Raw genomic sequence first — 15,244 nt, forward strand, 5'->3', positions numbered from 1 at the left:
GAGAGAGATATTTATTCAGTGCAGAGAGAGGCAGTAAAATATGTTCTACTTTGGGGAGGGGGTGCCAGTTTGTTTTGAGTTGAACTGCCCCTCCCCCAGTACACTTTTGATTATAAAATTAATTATGGGGGTGGGAAAACATTGTTGCAGCCTGAATGCCAAACACTTCTCACTAAGATTATACTTACAGACCGTTTGCAGACAACATGCTCTACATAATACACTTAGATGGATCACGAGCAAATACAGCTCTAGAACAGTCTTATAAAGGCGCTGAGTTCTGACACCTGCTGATTGGCACTTGCGGTGTAATTTGTAATCCCACACTCATGGGGTGCAAAAAAACTGCATAATCACCTTGAAATGGAAAAATAGGGCTCAATTCAATCCAACCGCATTGCGGTATTTACACAGTAGGTATTTCTTCCATAGGTTAAAATAACTCCACATTAGTCTTGGGTACTGTATAAAACCTACAACTACTCAGGAGACCCCTCCTCACTCAGATATGCTTCGCTTTCAAATTAGAAGTGATGTGGTCAACGGGATGAAATATCGTAAATATAAGGATTTACATTGGTTTACACTCACAACCATTGCCAACACCATCAACTACCCAAACGTCGGGCTCCGACCAATCATCATGACAAAGAATAACTCACCGCCCCACTCTCCACCTTCTACACGCACACTCTACCAAAACTAAACCTACCACGTCCCACACACCCTCCCACCCTACCCTACCACCCCATTCGCCCCCCACTCCCAAGACCCCACACCCCCTCGCCCCAACAAATTCTCCCCCCGACCACTCCCACCACGAACCCTCACTCCAGACTAAGAGTTTTTTCTATTGTTTTACAATCTTCCCACACGAACCCCAACCAGCCCCCCCACACAAAACACACCCATCCACACCCGCAGTGGATATACAACAGAACATAACCAAGTGTTAGGACTGGCTACCAAATCTAAGTGGAAATGACTTGACGCTGTCTATTCGCCCTACTCGAATAAGGTGCAACTTGAGGAATCGAATAATATATTTAATCTAAAGCACAGACGAACACGAAAAAACACCTTTGAAAAATTTACAATTAACAAAACAACAAAACGACGTAGTACCAGACCTGAACTTGAGACAACTTACAAATATATACACGAAGACAGGAACAGACTAACCAAACGAACGAACAGAAACAGTCCGTGGTGGTGCACAGACACAGACACAGGAATACAATCAACCCACAAACAAACCAGTGAGAAAGCCTACCTTAAATATGGTTCTCAATCAGAGGAAACGTCCAAACACCTGCCTAATTGAGAACCATATCAGGCAACATATTTAACCCACATAGAACACATAACTAGAATGGCCCACCCCCAACTTCACGCCTGACCAACTAACCACATACATAAACAAGGAAAAAGGTCCAGGAACGTGACAGAACCCCCGCCTCAAGGTGCGAACTCCGGGCGCAACCACCTAAAGTCTAAGGGAGGGTCTGGGTGGGCATCTGTCGCACGGTGGCGGCTCCGGCTCCGGACGTGGTCCCCACTCCACCATAGGTCAAACCCGCTCCGTAGCCTCCTCCAAAATGGCCACCCTCCAAATTAACCCACTGGATTAAGGGGCAGCACCGGACTGAGGGGCAGCTCCGGACTGAGGGCAGCTCCGGACTGAGGGGCAGCTTCCGGACTGAGGGGCAGCTCGGACTCGTAGGGGCAGCTACCGGCACTGAGGGGCTGCTCATGGCTGGCTGACGCTCTGGCTGCTTCATGGCTGGCTGGCGGCTCTGGCTGCTCATGGCTGGCTGGCGGCTCTGGCTGCTCATGGTGGCTGGTCCCGGCTCTGGCTGCGCTTCATGGCTGGCTGGCGGCTCCTGGGCTGCTCATGGCTGGCTGACGGCTCTGGCTGCTCATGGCTCTGGCTGGACGGCTCTGCGCTACTGCTCATGGCTGAATGCGGCTCCTGGCTGACTCATGCTTGGCGGAAAGGCTCTCGGCTGCTCCTGTCGGCGGAAAGGCTTGCTGGCTCCTTCTGGCGGAAGGCTTAGCGCCCCTGTTTTTGGCGGAAGGCTCTGGCGCTCCTGTCTGGCGGAAGGCTCTAGCGGCTCTCACTCTAGGGCTCTGTCGCCGGAGGCTTCTGTAAAGGCTCAGGCTGCTGGCAGAACTCTGAAGGCTACAGACAGACGGCGGTGTTGAAGGCCTCAGTACAGACGGGGGCTTTGCAGGCTCAGTAAGACGGGCGGCTTTTGAAGGCTCAGGACAGACGCGACCAGTTAAGGCCGCCGGCTGGGCCAGACGGCAGACTCATGGCCGGCTCTGAGGCGGCACTGTAGGCCCTGGTGCGTGGTGCCGGAACTGGAGGTACCGGGCTAAGGACAAGCACCTTAAGGCTAGTGCGGTGAGCAGCAACAGGAACGCACAGGACTCTGGGACGCACAGGAGGCTTGGTGCGTGGTACCGGAACTGGAGGTACTGGGCTGGAGACACGCACCACAGGGCTAGTGCGTGGAGGAGGAACAGGGCTCTGGAGACGCACAGGAGGCTTGGTGGCGTGGTGCCGGACTGGTGGTACCTGGCTGAGACACGCACCATAGGGCTTAGTGCGTGGGAGGAGGAAAGGGCTCTGAGACGCACAGGAAGCCTGGTGCGTGGTGTAAGCACTGTGGTGGGCTGGGGCGGGGAGGGGGCGCGGATATCGCGGACCATGCAGGCGTACTGGCTCCCTTGAGCATCTGAGCCTGCCCAACCTTACCTGGTTGAATGCTCCCCGTAGCCCGACCAGTGCGGGGAGGTGAATAACCCGCACTGGGCTGTGTTGGCGAACCGGGGAACACCATGCGTAAGGCTGGTGCCTGTATGCCGGCCCGGAGGAGACGCACTGGAGCCAGATGCGTTGGGCCGGCTTCATGACAATCCGGCCTCAATACTCAATCTAGCCCTGCACAGTGCGGGGAGGTGGAATAACCCGCACCGGGCTATGCACACGTACAGGAGACACCGTGCGCTCTACCGACATAACACGGTGTCTGCCCGTACTCTCGCTCTCCCACGGTAAGATCGGGAAGTTGGCGGCAGGTCTTCCCTACCTTACTTCGCTACACTCAAGGGAGCAGTACGCCTGCACGGTCCGGTAAATCCGGCGCCACCTCCCCGCCCCAGCCCAGTACCACCAGTGCCTACACCACGCACCAGGCTTCCAGTGCGTCTTCAGAGCCCTGTTCCTCCTCCACGCACTAGCCCTGTGGTGCGTGTCTCCAGCCCGGTACCACCAGTTCCGGACCATGCACCAAGCCTACTGTGCGTTCTCCAGAGTCCTGTGCGTCCTGTTGCTGCTCCCGCACTAGCCTTAAGGTGCGTGTCCTTAGCCCGGTTACCACCAGTTCCGGCACCACGCACCAGGCCTACTGTGCGCCTCAGCCCGCCAGAAGTCTGCCGTCTGCCCAGTGCCGCCTGCACTGCCCGTCTGCCCAGAACCGCCTGCACTGCCCGTCTGCCCAGTGCCGTCTGCGCTATCCGTCTGTCCTGAGCCTTCAAAGCCGCCCTTCTGTCCTGAGCCTTCAAAGCCGCCCGTCTGTCCTGAGCCTTCAAAGCCGCCCGTCTGTCCTGAGCCTTCAAAGCCGCCCGTCTGTCCTGTGCCTTCAAAGCCTCCCGTCTGTCCTGGCCGCTAGAGCCGTCCGTCAGTCAGGAGCCGCCCGCCAGACAGGAGCAGCCAGAGCCGCCCGCCAGACAGGAGCAAGCCAGACGCCGCCCGCCAGCCATGACCAGCCAGAGCCGTCAGCCAGCCATGACCAGCCAGAGCCGTCAGCCAGCCATGACCAGCCAGAGCCGTCAGCCAGTCATGACCTGCCAGAGCCGTCCAGCCAGTCATGACCTGCCAGAGCCGTCAGCCAGTCCGGAGCTGCCCCTCAGTCCGGAGCTGCCCCTCAGTTCGGGGCTGCCCCTTAGTCCGGTGCTGCCCTTAATCCAGTGGGGTTAAGAGGAGGCCACGGAAGCGGGGATTGACTATGGTGGGGTGGGGACAACGTCCAGAGCCAGAGCCGCCACCGTGGACAGATGCCCACCCAGACCCTCCCTATAGGTTCAGTTTTGGCGGCCGGAGTCCGCACCTTGGGGGGGGGGGGGGGGGTACTGTCACGTTCCTGACTTATTTCCTTATTTTGTCTTTGTTTAGTATGGTCAGGACGTGAGCTGGGTGGGCATTCTATGTTATGTGTTTCTATGTTGGGTTCTTTTCAATTAGCCTGATATGGTTCTCAATCAGGGGCAGGTGTTTACGTTTCCTCTGATTGAGAACCATATTAAGGTAGGCTGTTCACACTGTTTGTTTGTGGGTGATTGTTCCTGTGTCAGTGTTTGTGCCACACGGGACTGTTTCGTTTGTTAGTTTGTTCCTGTTCGTGCGTTCTTCGTTGTCTGTAAGTTCTCATGTTCAGGTCTGTTTACGTCATTTATTGTTTTGTAGTTTGTTAAGAGTTTTTCCGTCTTCGTCTTTCGTTAATAAATCAAACATGTATTCTACCCAAGCTGTGTTTTGGTCCGATCCATGATCCTCCTCCGACGAGAGGAGAACGAACGTTACAGTGGCGAAGGAGAGATGTTATAGAAGTTGAGCATCACGTGTCCTTAGTGACGCAGAATTAAAATCAACTGCAACAAGTGACTTTATAATAGAAAATTAAAATTATCTTAAATTACAGTTATTTTTTACCAAGTTACACTTCTCAAAAGGTACGGAATTGGTGGAACGACCCAAGACTCCTCCAGCCCTATCCCCTCTCCCTTCCCTGCCTTGTCCCTCTCCTCCCCCTCCCTTTCCCCTTCTCAACAGTATGGAGCTCCTCACCTCCAGCCCGGTCCCATCCTATGTTGTCTCCCAGTCTCCCATTACCCTCCCCTGTCCACTCCTCACTTGCAAGCAGCTCATTATCCTGCCCTGGTCACTGTTGTAGACCTCCATATCCAGCCCTGCTCCTCTCCCTCCCTTGTCTCTCGTCAATCCCTGCCCACCCTCCCCTCCTCTCCTCTCTCATCATCCCTCCTACTCTCCTTACCCGTACGGAGCTCCTCATCTGCCCTGGTCACTGTTGTAGGCCTCTACCTCCAGCACGTGGGAGCGTGCTGCTCTCTCTGTCCAGAGCCCTCTGGCCCCGCATCACAAGCCCCGACAGCTCATTAATTCTGAAAGACCCTTACTGTTGCCTACACATGCAGAAGAGAGAGAGAGATAGGGAGACAACAGAATGAGACACACACAGATAGAAACAGAGAGAGAGAGAGAGATTGGGGTGGGGGGAGAGCGGGGGGTGGAGAGAGGGGCAGAGGGGGAGAGAGAGACAGAGAGGGTGTGTGAGAGAGGGAGAGGTTAGCTGGGGGTTGAGAGTGATTGCATGCAGGATGGTCATGAGTGTATTGATATAAAGTACATTCAAATATTAATACTAGAATATCACCAACATTGTAAAATGAATCACCAACATTGTAAAATGAATCTATCCAAATCAAGTGTTACCCACTTGACACTGCATCTTTCAAATGTCTCATTGAGCAGTTAAATGGCTAATACCGTATTACTTCAAATAAAGTTATGATTATGCATGCAGGGTATAATTAGCGTGCAGTGTTGACAGTCTTTTGTGTTTAGTTGTTTGTGTGCGGTGAGGCCTGAGAGTAGGTGTGAAAAGTATCACCACCTGGCAACTGGGAAGAGGATGGAAGAAGTTGTACTCACCAGAGAGGATCATGTACAGAACCCTGCCGTTCTCCCCCTGGTCTGAATCTGTGGCCTGCACCTGCAGACACAAACACATGTTAATAGCACAGACATATGCAGCCATTATACTCATTTACAACCACAGTGACTTGAAACCACACACCGATAGGCCTACATAGCTAAAGTACATAAATATTTACACATACATGTGCGCGAACACAGGCATGCACACAGACACACACAGATGCTGACATTCATATACACATACACACACACGTACTAACATGCGAGTGACCCACCCCACCCCCTCCAAATTCTGTGTAGTCCCATGGTTGCCACAACAACTGCACCATGGCCCTGGCAACAAGTCCACAATGGAGATGTCTCTCACTCTTTCTCCCCCCCCTCTCTCTTTCTCTTTAACTCACTCTCTTCGTCTCTTTCTCCCTCTTTCTCCCTCTCTACCCCATCTCTCTCTCTCCCTCTATCAGTCTACATCCTTTCTCTTGTTATCTCTCTCTCTCTCTCTCTCTCTCTCTGAAAGGCAGGCATGGAGCCAGAGCAGCCAAAGACAAAAACACATCAGAGACAGCATGGCTCATCGGAGATAACTAGTGAGGCATGCTGAGCTGAGTAGAATATACTGAATCCAACCATGACTTCTGACTGGAGTTCTGAACTAAAATAGGCACAGAGATGTTGAAGCAAGATGAGACTGAGCAGACCCTGAACTTACCCTGCTTGTAGGACCTGTGGATATTCCTAGACAGATGCGTGCACAAGCATGCATGCACACACACACACACACACACACACACACCACACACACACACACACACACACACACACACACACACACACACACCACACACACACACACACACACACACACACACACACACACACACACACACACACACACACACACACACCCTCCCTTCCTCTCTCTCTCTTGCTCTCTGTGTGAAAAGAGGGACCCTGTTTCAGTTTCATTAGCTTTATAAAGAGATGTAGAGGGAGAAGAGAAAGTGGAGGAGAGGGGAAGGGGTGAGACTGGAGAAAATACATACACAAAATGTGTTCAAACACAACACACACACACACACACACACACACACACACACACACCACACACCACCCTCCCTCCCTCCCTCCCTCCCTCCCTCCCTCCCTCCCTCCCTCCCTCCCTCCCTCCCTCCCTCCCTCCCTCCCTCCTCCCTCCCTCCCTCCCTCCCTTCCTTCCTTCCGCTCTCTCTCTTGCTCCTGTGTGAAAAGAGGGCCATGTTTTCAGTTTCATTAGCTTTATAAAGATATTTAGAGAGGAGAAGAGAAAGAGGAGGAGAGGGGAAGGGGTGAGACGGGAGAAAAGAGAGTAGAGGGTCAAATTGATGAATAGGGTATTACACAGTGGACTGCACCACTTTGGCTATAAAAGGGGTGCAGAGCTTCCCAGTTTGTGTTACTAAGCCCAGATGTTGTGAATTTAAGCATTTGCAGTGTTAGTGTTGGGAGATCATTTTCTAAGCTCTTAGACGGTGTTGGAAATGGACCATTGTTTTAGACTCTCCCAGTGGAAAACAAAGAGACTATGTTTTGATCACTGTCCTGTTACCACCTTGTCCTCTCTGTCCTCTTTCTTCTCTGTGCATTCCCTAACGCTCTCTTGAAAAGGCAGTGTGAGGGAGAAAAGGAACGTTGAAGCAAGGAAAAAGTTTGACTCACAGATGCTGGATGTGACTGAAAAAGGTAAAGTGTGTGTGTGTGTGTGTGTGTGTGTATAAAATGTATGTGTGTTTGCTGACATATGCTTATATGTGTTATGCCCACATAGGTGAATTTGTGTTTGGGTCAGTATGAGTGCATGCATCTAAGTATGGAGTCACAGTCAATGTGAGAGAGTAAGTGGATGTAGGACAGTGAAAGATGTCTGAACTCTCGGGTGTTTGTGGTTTGTTTGTGGGTGTGTGTATACTGTAATATATTTTGTATTTAATATTTTGCGTCTGAGAGTGTGTGTGTGTGTGTGTGAGTGTGAGTGTGTGAGCGAGTGTGTGTTGGGGGTTGGTGACTAACGAGATGATGGCTGCTCCAGTGGCCTTTCCACACAGCTTTGCTGGCATTTGGTCTTAAAACTAATTTCACGTCCCAATGTGTTTCTCCCTAAACCGACAAGGCACGTGTTGTCTCTACCGAATTAAAGACTATGACATTTGTGTGTGTGTGTGTTGCATCTCCTTCAGGGTGGTATGATGGTAATAACCCCTCCTAAAAAAGCCGAAGTCAGCTTGGTTTAGCTTAGACAATAAGGCAAGACTTCCCATATCAAGAAAGCTGCTGTGGCACTCTGAAAGAGACTGGTGTACACGCACGCACACACTCACACACAGACCGCCCCCACACACAGAGATGTCCACACACTTCTCATCTAACCTCCTTTCTCATGACTTCTCTCCATTCCAGAACTTGGCGACTATGAACACCACCAGTGATCTAACGGTCAACATCTCTTCCACCCTTTCTTTCACAAAATCACCACTACTTTTCAACCTATCCAGCCTGCCCACCTCCCTCTCTTCCTCCCCCCTGCCATCAGAGCCTCACAACCCATTGCTGACCATCATGGTGGTGTTAGGCCTCTCCCTGCTCCTGGCTGGCTGTGCTATCTTCCTGGCCGTGTGTCGTGGGTCATCAGCCCAGACAGAGGAGGACTCAGATGGGGGTTGTAGTTCAGGCGAGTCCCTGGTCTGCGGGCCTTCTCTGTCATCGGAGCCCCAGCTCAAGCTGTGGAAGCGACTGGGCTCTGTACAGCGGTCGTTCACCTCCTCATTCAGACGACCGCCCCAGCGCAGGCCAGAGTGCAGCATCCACTGCAACCCAACCAGACTGCAACCTGACCACAGCAGCTCACCCACCTTACCATGCGCTGCCTGTTTGACTATGTTACAGAGATATGACTACGCTCTGACTGTGAGATGAATGCAGGCCTGGTCATGGAGATGACCGCTTTGACTGTAACTTGACCAAAGCACTCAGACTTGACCACAGTCCTGCATGTCCATGGATGTACTGCTAACTAAACAATGACACTAACTTCTGATCAAACCCTGACTTCAAGATAACCACATGGACTGGTGGAGTAAAGGTTATTTGGGCCATGTTGTTAATGACAAGAGAAGCAGGTGCAAGCCCAAGGTTCTTCCAAAAGGGATAACAGCCTAAGTGGATGATGTGAATTGTTTCGTACATTTTGATTGTTGTATTAGCTACAATCTTATTAAAAAAGGGTTCCAAAAGTGTTATTCGATTGTTCCTAGGTAGAAACTTTTTGGGTTCCAAGTAGAACGTTCTGTGGAAAGGGTTCTACCTGGAACAAAAGAGGGTTTTACATGGAACCAAAAGGGTTCTACCTTGAACCAAAAAGGGTTATTCAAAGGTTTATCCTATGGGGACACCCGAAGAATCTGTTAAGGTTCTAGATAGCACCTTTTTTTCTAAGAGTGTAGAACAGTTTGTGTTATTATTTTATTGTATTAAATGTAGTTTGTTTTAGAAAATAAAAAGCTTTCTCAAGTTTGATTTCCTTATGTGCATAATATTGTGTGTGTGTAGGTATATCCTTGTGTGTAACCATGTGTGTGCTTGTGTGTATATGTATGTCTATGTGTGCACATGTGTTTGTGGGTGTCTGTGTGCACGCATGCATGAGTGTGTGTGCGTGCGTGCGTACCTGCAATCACGTGTATGTGTATATACGTGCAACGCGTGTATCAGCCTGGCTGTGTACCTGCAGGATGCTAGCTCCTATGGGGACATTCTCCAGTACGCTGGTCTCGTAGCTGTTCTGGAGGAAGATGGGTCTGTTGTCGTTCACGTCCAGTACTTCTACAAACACTGTGGCTGTGCCTGTCCTCCTGCTGCCTGCTGGACCATTGTCTGAGGGATACACACATTTACACATTACAAAACTAACACTGTGTGTATATGTCAATCAGTTTCTGAGAAACTTGGTCATGAACATACTTTGAATATATGTATCAACAGTGGACTAATGAAGTAAGTAAGTCAAGATCTTTGCAATCTTTGCAAGTAAAACTAACTGTATAATTCAATCAATTGGTGCGAATGAAATGGAACAAGTCTCATCCTCTAGATTCCTTGAAGTTCTAATTGATGAAAAGTTATCCTGGAAAGATCATATTCAATTTTCTGCAGCAAAGTGATGAAATCTGTTGGTATTATCAGAAAGATTAGTGGTTTGGTTCATCAGGCTTGCTTCCTAACACTTTACTATAGCTTAATTTACACATATCTCATTTACTGTAAAATTGTCTGGGCCAGTACATATGCCTCCTACCTACACAAATTACTCATCATACAAAATAAATTTGCAAGACTAGCCACCTCCTCTAATTACCTAGCTCCATCTGCACCTTTGTTTAAGAAACCCAATATCTTGTCTATTTACCGCATCAATGTATGCCAATTATGCATTTTCATCTACAAATACTGTACCTCCCTGACAGTTTACCTTTCAATGGATTCTTCAGGGTTAATTCTGAAATCCATTTATATAAACACAAAACATTGCGATAACCTTCATCCTCTCCACTGCCTCACCTCACCTACTGTAGTCAATTCTCTATCAGATACAGAGGTACCATACTCTGGAATTCTTATATTCACATTGCCAAAACCTCATCATCCCTCAATAACTTCAAGCGAAGACTCTGGGTAAGCCTCATGAACCAAACTATTCAGTAATCTCCTCCATAAAGCCCAACTCTCACACACTCACATCCACACATAAACACATGCACACACACATTTAAACAAAACATATACTGTTTATAATTTTTTTGTGAACGCTGATCGGTTCATTTGTACATTTATGATTAGTGAATTTTGTAATACTTTTTTTGTTGTACTTACGTATTGTTTATTGTTTTTTTGTGGTGTGGTTTTTATACAAGCCCTTTGGCTTCCAAACACATCTGGACACCGTTTTTTATTTTTGTTTTTATCTGTATTGTTGTTTATCACTTATTTTATTTGGTGTAAATAAATGAAACCTTAATCATTAAAACCATACAATAGAAACCAAAAATGGACACAGTCTGAGTCTTTGTAAAACTCATTTTTTAGAACATACCAGTGGGGTACTCAAAGTTCAGCCATGTTCAATCACTTCTGAGGTAGTTACATGAGTACTCTCTTCTCTGAATCCCCCCCCTCTAAATATATACTCACAGTGAGGAGTCTGAACGGCCCCATCAGCACACACATGGTCATCCCAGGACAACTCAGATAAACTCAACAGTTTCAACAACAACACGAAACCTCAGACGTTAGCTGCATCCCAAATGGCATCCTATTCCTTAGAAAAGTCCACTACTTTTCACTAGAGCTTTATGGGCCCTGGTCAAAAGTAGTGCACTAAATAGGGAATAGGGTGGCATGTGGGATTCAAGCCTTCTTGGTCTCTCTTTGGTAAGGTTATGAAAAGTAACTGTCTTTTTCACTAAGTACACCAAGGGTTCAGAGAAAATGAAAGCAATCCTGAACAAGCACTGGCATATTCTGCAATCAGACCACTGGTGGTCTATAAGCGTGGTCGCAATATTGAGATAGTTTGGTGAGATCTGACATGCCCCCTGAGCCTATTCAGACACTCTTGACACCTATCCCAAATGGGAACTACAAATGTGGCTCATACTGCGCACAGTACAATAGCACTATAAAAACATCTTTCTTCAGACAACCACATTCAGGTCGAAAGATCCCTGTTAGGGGTATCATCTCATGCAAGACCAAGTAATCTATCTCATCACCTGTTTATGTGGAAAAGCCTATGTAGGACAAACGAAAATACAATTAAAACAACGCATAGCTGAACACCGCAGCTCAATCAGGTGTAAGAACACTGACTATCCAGTAGCAGGTCACTTTGTTGAAGCTAACCATCCCATCTCCTCCCTCAAATACACAGGCATTGAGCATGTTGCTCTACCAAAGAGAGGAGGTAACATCGAGATCCTACTACTACAAAGGGTGTTTTACTGGATATCTTATCTAAAAACATTGACCCCTAGTGGTCTGAATATTGACTTTGATCTCAGGCCCTTCTTATGAACACATTTTCCTCTATAAACAAGTCTTATGAATGTAAAAAAAAAATGTACAGCTTATTAGCGCATACCTAATATGTTCCCCTTGTTGATGATGTTCATTATATATTACGGTTGAACCAAAAGATTACATGTAACAAAAACGATATACAAAATTATTTTGTGAAATTGAATGAAACAATAATGTATGTTGTCATATACAACTTTTTGAAAGTTTCATTAATTTTAATTAACTTAATCATTATGACACACCCCTCACTATTGTCATTGGTTACAGTAATTGCACTGTGTGTGTACATAACCTGGTTCAAGTATTCATGACATTACCCTGAGGAAGGCACAGTGATGCCGAAACATTGGTAAATACCCATTAAATTGCTGGGAGATGACACATTGAGTGTGTGACTTTCTTTATTTTGATAATTTAAAGATTATGAAAAGGAACAGAGACCGTTGCACAACAAGACTTGCATGCATCACTTCTCGCTTCTCAATCTCACAGATGTACAAAAGCTCTAAATACACAGAGTAGAAAGAAAGATGAAAAATGCTCTTATAGGGCTAGGACTTACCGATAGCCTCTATGAGCAGTGAGTATGTAGCCTGTGTCTCTCTGTCCAAGCCAACCACAGTCCGTACCACACCATCTCTGAAGCCAACACTGAATTTACCATCCTGGTTACCACCTGCAGAACACAACACACATATGGTGGAGTATTACATATATATCTCGGCTATTCACTTATACACATGAATGAAATGCAAGTATACATACACACACACATACACATAAACAAGTAGTAGCACATTCACATAATACAACTCTACGTCTTTCCCAACCACTCACACACACACGCACACACAGTCTGCCATGGCCTTAGTTTGAACTCTGACCTGTGATGAAGTAGCTGAGCTCGGCGTTAAGGCCGGCGTCATTGTCGGAGCAGATGAGGCGAGCCACCACATGGTCCCTGGGGACGCTCTCCTGCAGGGACACGTTGTACACCTTGGGGAAGAAGGTGGGGGTCTCGTCGTTGACATCTAGGACTGAGGGACACAGAGTGACAGAGAGACAGGCAAGCAGACAGACAGACAAAGAGAGACAGAGAGACACATTGTCTCTTGTAAAATAACTTTCATCATGATCAATAGGCAGACAAGACAAGCAACACATTTAACAGATTGTCATTCCACTCCCAGCGCTTCTAAAAGATATGCTTCTGACCAGGTATGAGCAGGTATTATGAGGTATGAGCAGGTATTATACTAAGCAAAATACTGTCTTGAATCAGTCTTTATATGGTGTAAAATTTGAATGTTGGACCAGCCATGACCTGTATTCACAAAGCGTCTTAAAGTAGGAGTGGTGATTTAGGATCAGGTCCCCCCTGTCTTAGTCATTATGATCTGAAAGGCAAAACTGATCCTAGATCAGCACACCTACTCTGAGACAATAAGTGATTACAGGCCCTGATGCTTGCAAACCTGTGATGGTAAGGGTGCTGGTGGAGGTGCGTGGGTTCTGCCCTTGGTCGTACGCCACGATCCTCAGGTGGTACAGGCTAATCTGCTCGCGGTCCAGAGTTGCCGTTGAGTACAGCACGCCCGTGGTGGTGTTGAGATAGAAATCAACTCGTGGCATGCCCACCCGTAGCCCCATGGTAACCATACCATTCTCCTCCTGATCAGGGTCCTCCACCTGGATCTGATGGAGAGAAGAGAGGGATTGAGAGAGAGAGGAGGAAGGGAGTGGAGAGGGAGAGAGAGAGAGAAGAGAGAGAGAGAGGAAGGGAGAGGAGAGGAGGAGGAGCAGAGGAAAGGATGGAAGAAGGGAAGGAGAGAAGAGTAAATGAAATGAGAGGAAAGGGGAGAGGGGAGATCGGAAGAGTAAGATGAGATGTGGGGATAAGAGACAGAGGGGACAGACCGGGAGAGAGATATGGAAGTGGTGGGGAGAATAGAAGTGAGAGGAGGACATGACAGACAGGGGAATACAGAAACCAAGAAAACATTTTATTAGCCTTCACACACTTCCATCTGATTAATCTGATACAATTACACAAGTATCTAACTCTAATGACATATTGTAATGGTGTACTGACCTTGAACACAGAGGATCCACTAGGCAGGCCCTCTGGCACCTCGGCCACAAAGGGCAGGTTAAGGAAGATGGGGTCATTGTCATTAAGGTCCAGCAAGTTGACGTACACCGTGGTGCTGACTGAGGAACGCAGTGGAGGTCTGCCAACTGGAGTGGGCACCAGAGGTACAAACACAGCATTTACAGGAGCACAAAACTCCAATAAAAGTTTTACCAGAGGTGGCCTAGGCTTGCTAGTGATAGCCAACTTAGCTTCAGCCGACTGGTGTGCAACCGTGGCAAAGTTGGTTTGACATTAGATAGCCTGGGGCTAGTTAGGGACCAACAATAAATTACACAATGTAAATGGGACAAAGTTAATATTTCAATTTTTTTTGCCTCATTAAATGCGTTTAATTTTTTCCCCACCTGTGGACGTCGGGCCCTCATACCACCCTCATGGAGTCTGTTTCTGACCGTTTGAGCAGACACATGCACATTTGTGGCCTGCTGGAGGTCATTTTGCAGGGCTCTGGTAGTGCTCCTCCTTGCACAAAGGCGGAGGTAGCGGTCCTGCTGCTGGGTTGTTGCCCTCCTACAGCCTCCTCCACGTCTCCTGATGTACTGGCCTGTCTCCTGGTAGCGCCTCCATGCTCTGGACACTACGCTGAAACAACAGCAAAACCTTCTTGCCACAGCTCGCATTGATGTGCCATCCTGGATGAGCTGCACTACCTGAGCCACTTGTGTGGGTTGTAGACTCCGTCTCATGCTACCACTAGAGTGAAAGCACCGCCAGCATTCAAAAGTGACCAAAACATCAGCCAGGAAGCATAGGAACTGAGAAGTGGTCTGTGGTCACACCTGCAAAACCACTCCTTTATGGGGGGCGTGCTAATTGCCTATAATTTCCACCTTTTGTCTATTCCATTTGCACAACAGCATGTGAAATTTATTGTCAATCAGTGTTGCTTCCTAAGTGGACAGTTTGATTTCACAGAAGTGTGATTGACTTGGAGTTACATTGTGTGTGTTTAAGTGTTCCCTTTATTTTTTGACAGTGTAGTATAGGCTGACAGACTGACAGACTCTTCAGCCCAGACAGTCGCACGCACACACACAGACACACACAAAGAGGAGAGAGAGAGGGAAGAGAGAGAGAGAGAGAGAGAGAGAGAGAGAGAGAGAGAGAGAGAGAGAGAGAGAGAGGAGAGAGAGAGAGAAGAGAGAGGAGAGAGAGAGAGAAGAGAGAGAGAGAGAAAGAAGAGAGAGGAAGAGAGACACACAGAGACTCACACACACATAGACAGACGTCTCAGT

At 48.1% G+C, this 15,244-nt stretch overlaps 2 protein-coding genes across 2 annotated transcripts in view; both read right to left on the reverse strand.

Annotated features, from left to right (window-relative positions):
- The window catches only part of LOC139029140 (cadherin-23-like), a 51,635-nt gene extending 46,487 nt beyond the window's left edge, over nt 1-5,148 (reverse strand). Inside the window, exon 1 of the mRNA XM_070448388.1 lies at nt 5,061-5,148. Within this exon, the coding sequence (XP_070304489.1) occupies nt 5,061-5,078 (18 nt within the window). The 5' untranslated portion in view covers nt 5,079-5,148. The remainder of the gene's footprint in view (nt 1-5,060) is intronic.
- Nucleotides 5,126-15,244, reverse strand: part of LOC111977838 (cadherin-23) — a 75,189-nt gene continuing 65,070 nt past the window's right edge. The window contains exons 10-16 of the mRNA XM_024007558.2: nt 13,947-14,092; nt 13,330-13,549; nt 12,739-12,891; nt 12,417-12,530; nt 9,504-9,652; nt 5,738-5,798; nt 5,126-5,208 (exon numbers count right to left, since the gene is read on the reverse strand). Of these exons, the coding sequence (XP_023863326.1) occupies nt 5,162-5,208; nt 5,738-5,798; nt 9,504-9,652; nt 12,417-12,530; nt 12,739-12,891; nt 13,330-13,549; nt 13,947-14,092 (890 nt within the window). The 3' untranslated portion in view covers nt 5,126-5,161. The remainder of the gene's footprint in view (nt 5,209-5,737; nt 5,799-9,503; nt 9,653-12,416; nt 12,531-12,738; nt 12,892-13,329; nt 13,550-13,946; nt 14,093-15,244) is intronic.

This window comes from Salvelinus sp. IW2-2015, linkage group LG18 (genome assembly GCF_002910315.2).
Source record: "Salvelinus sp. IW2-2015 linkage group LG18, ASM291031v2, whole genome shotgun sequence".
Lineage (NCBI taxonomy): Eukaryota > Metazoa > Chordata > Actinopteri > Salmoniformes > Salmonidae > Salvelinus > Salvelinus sp. IW2-2015.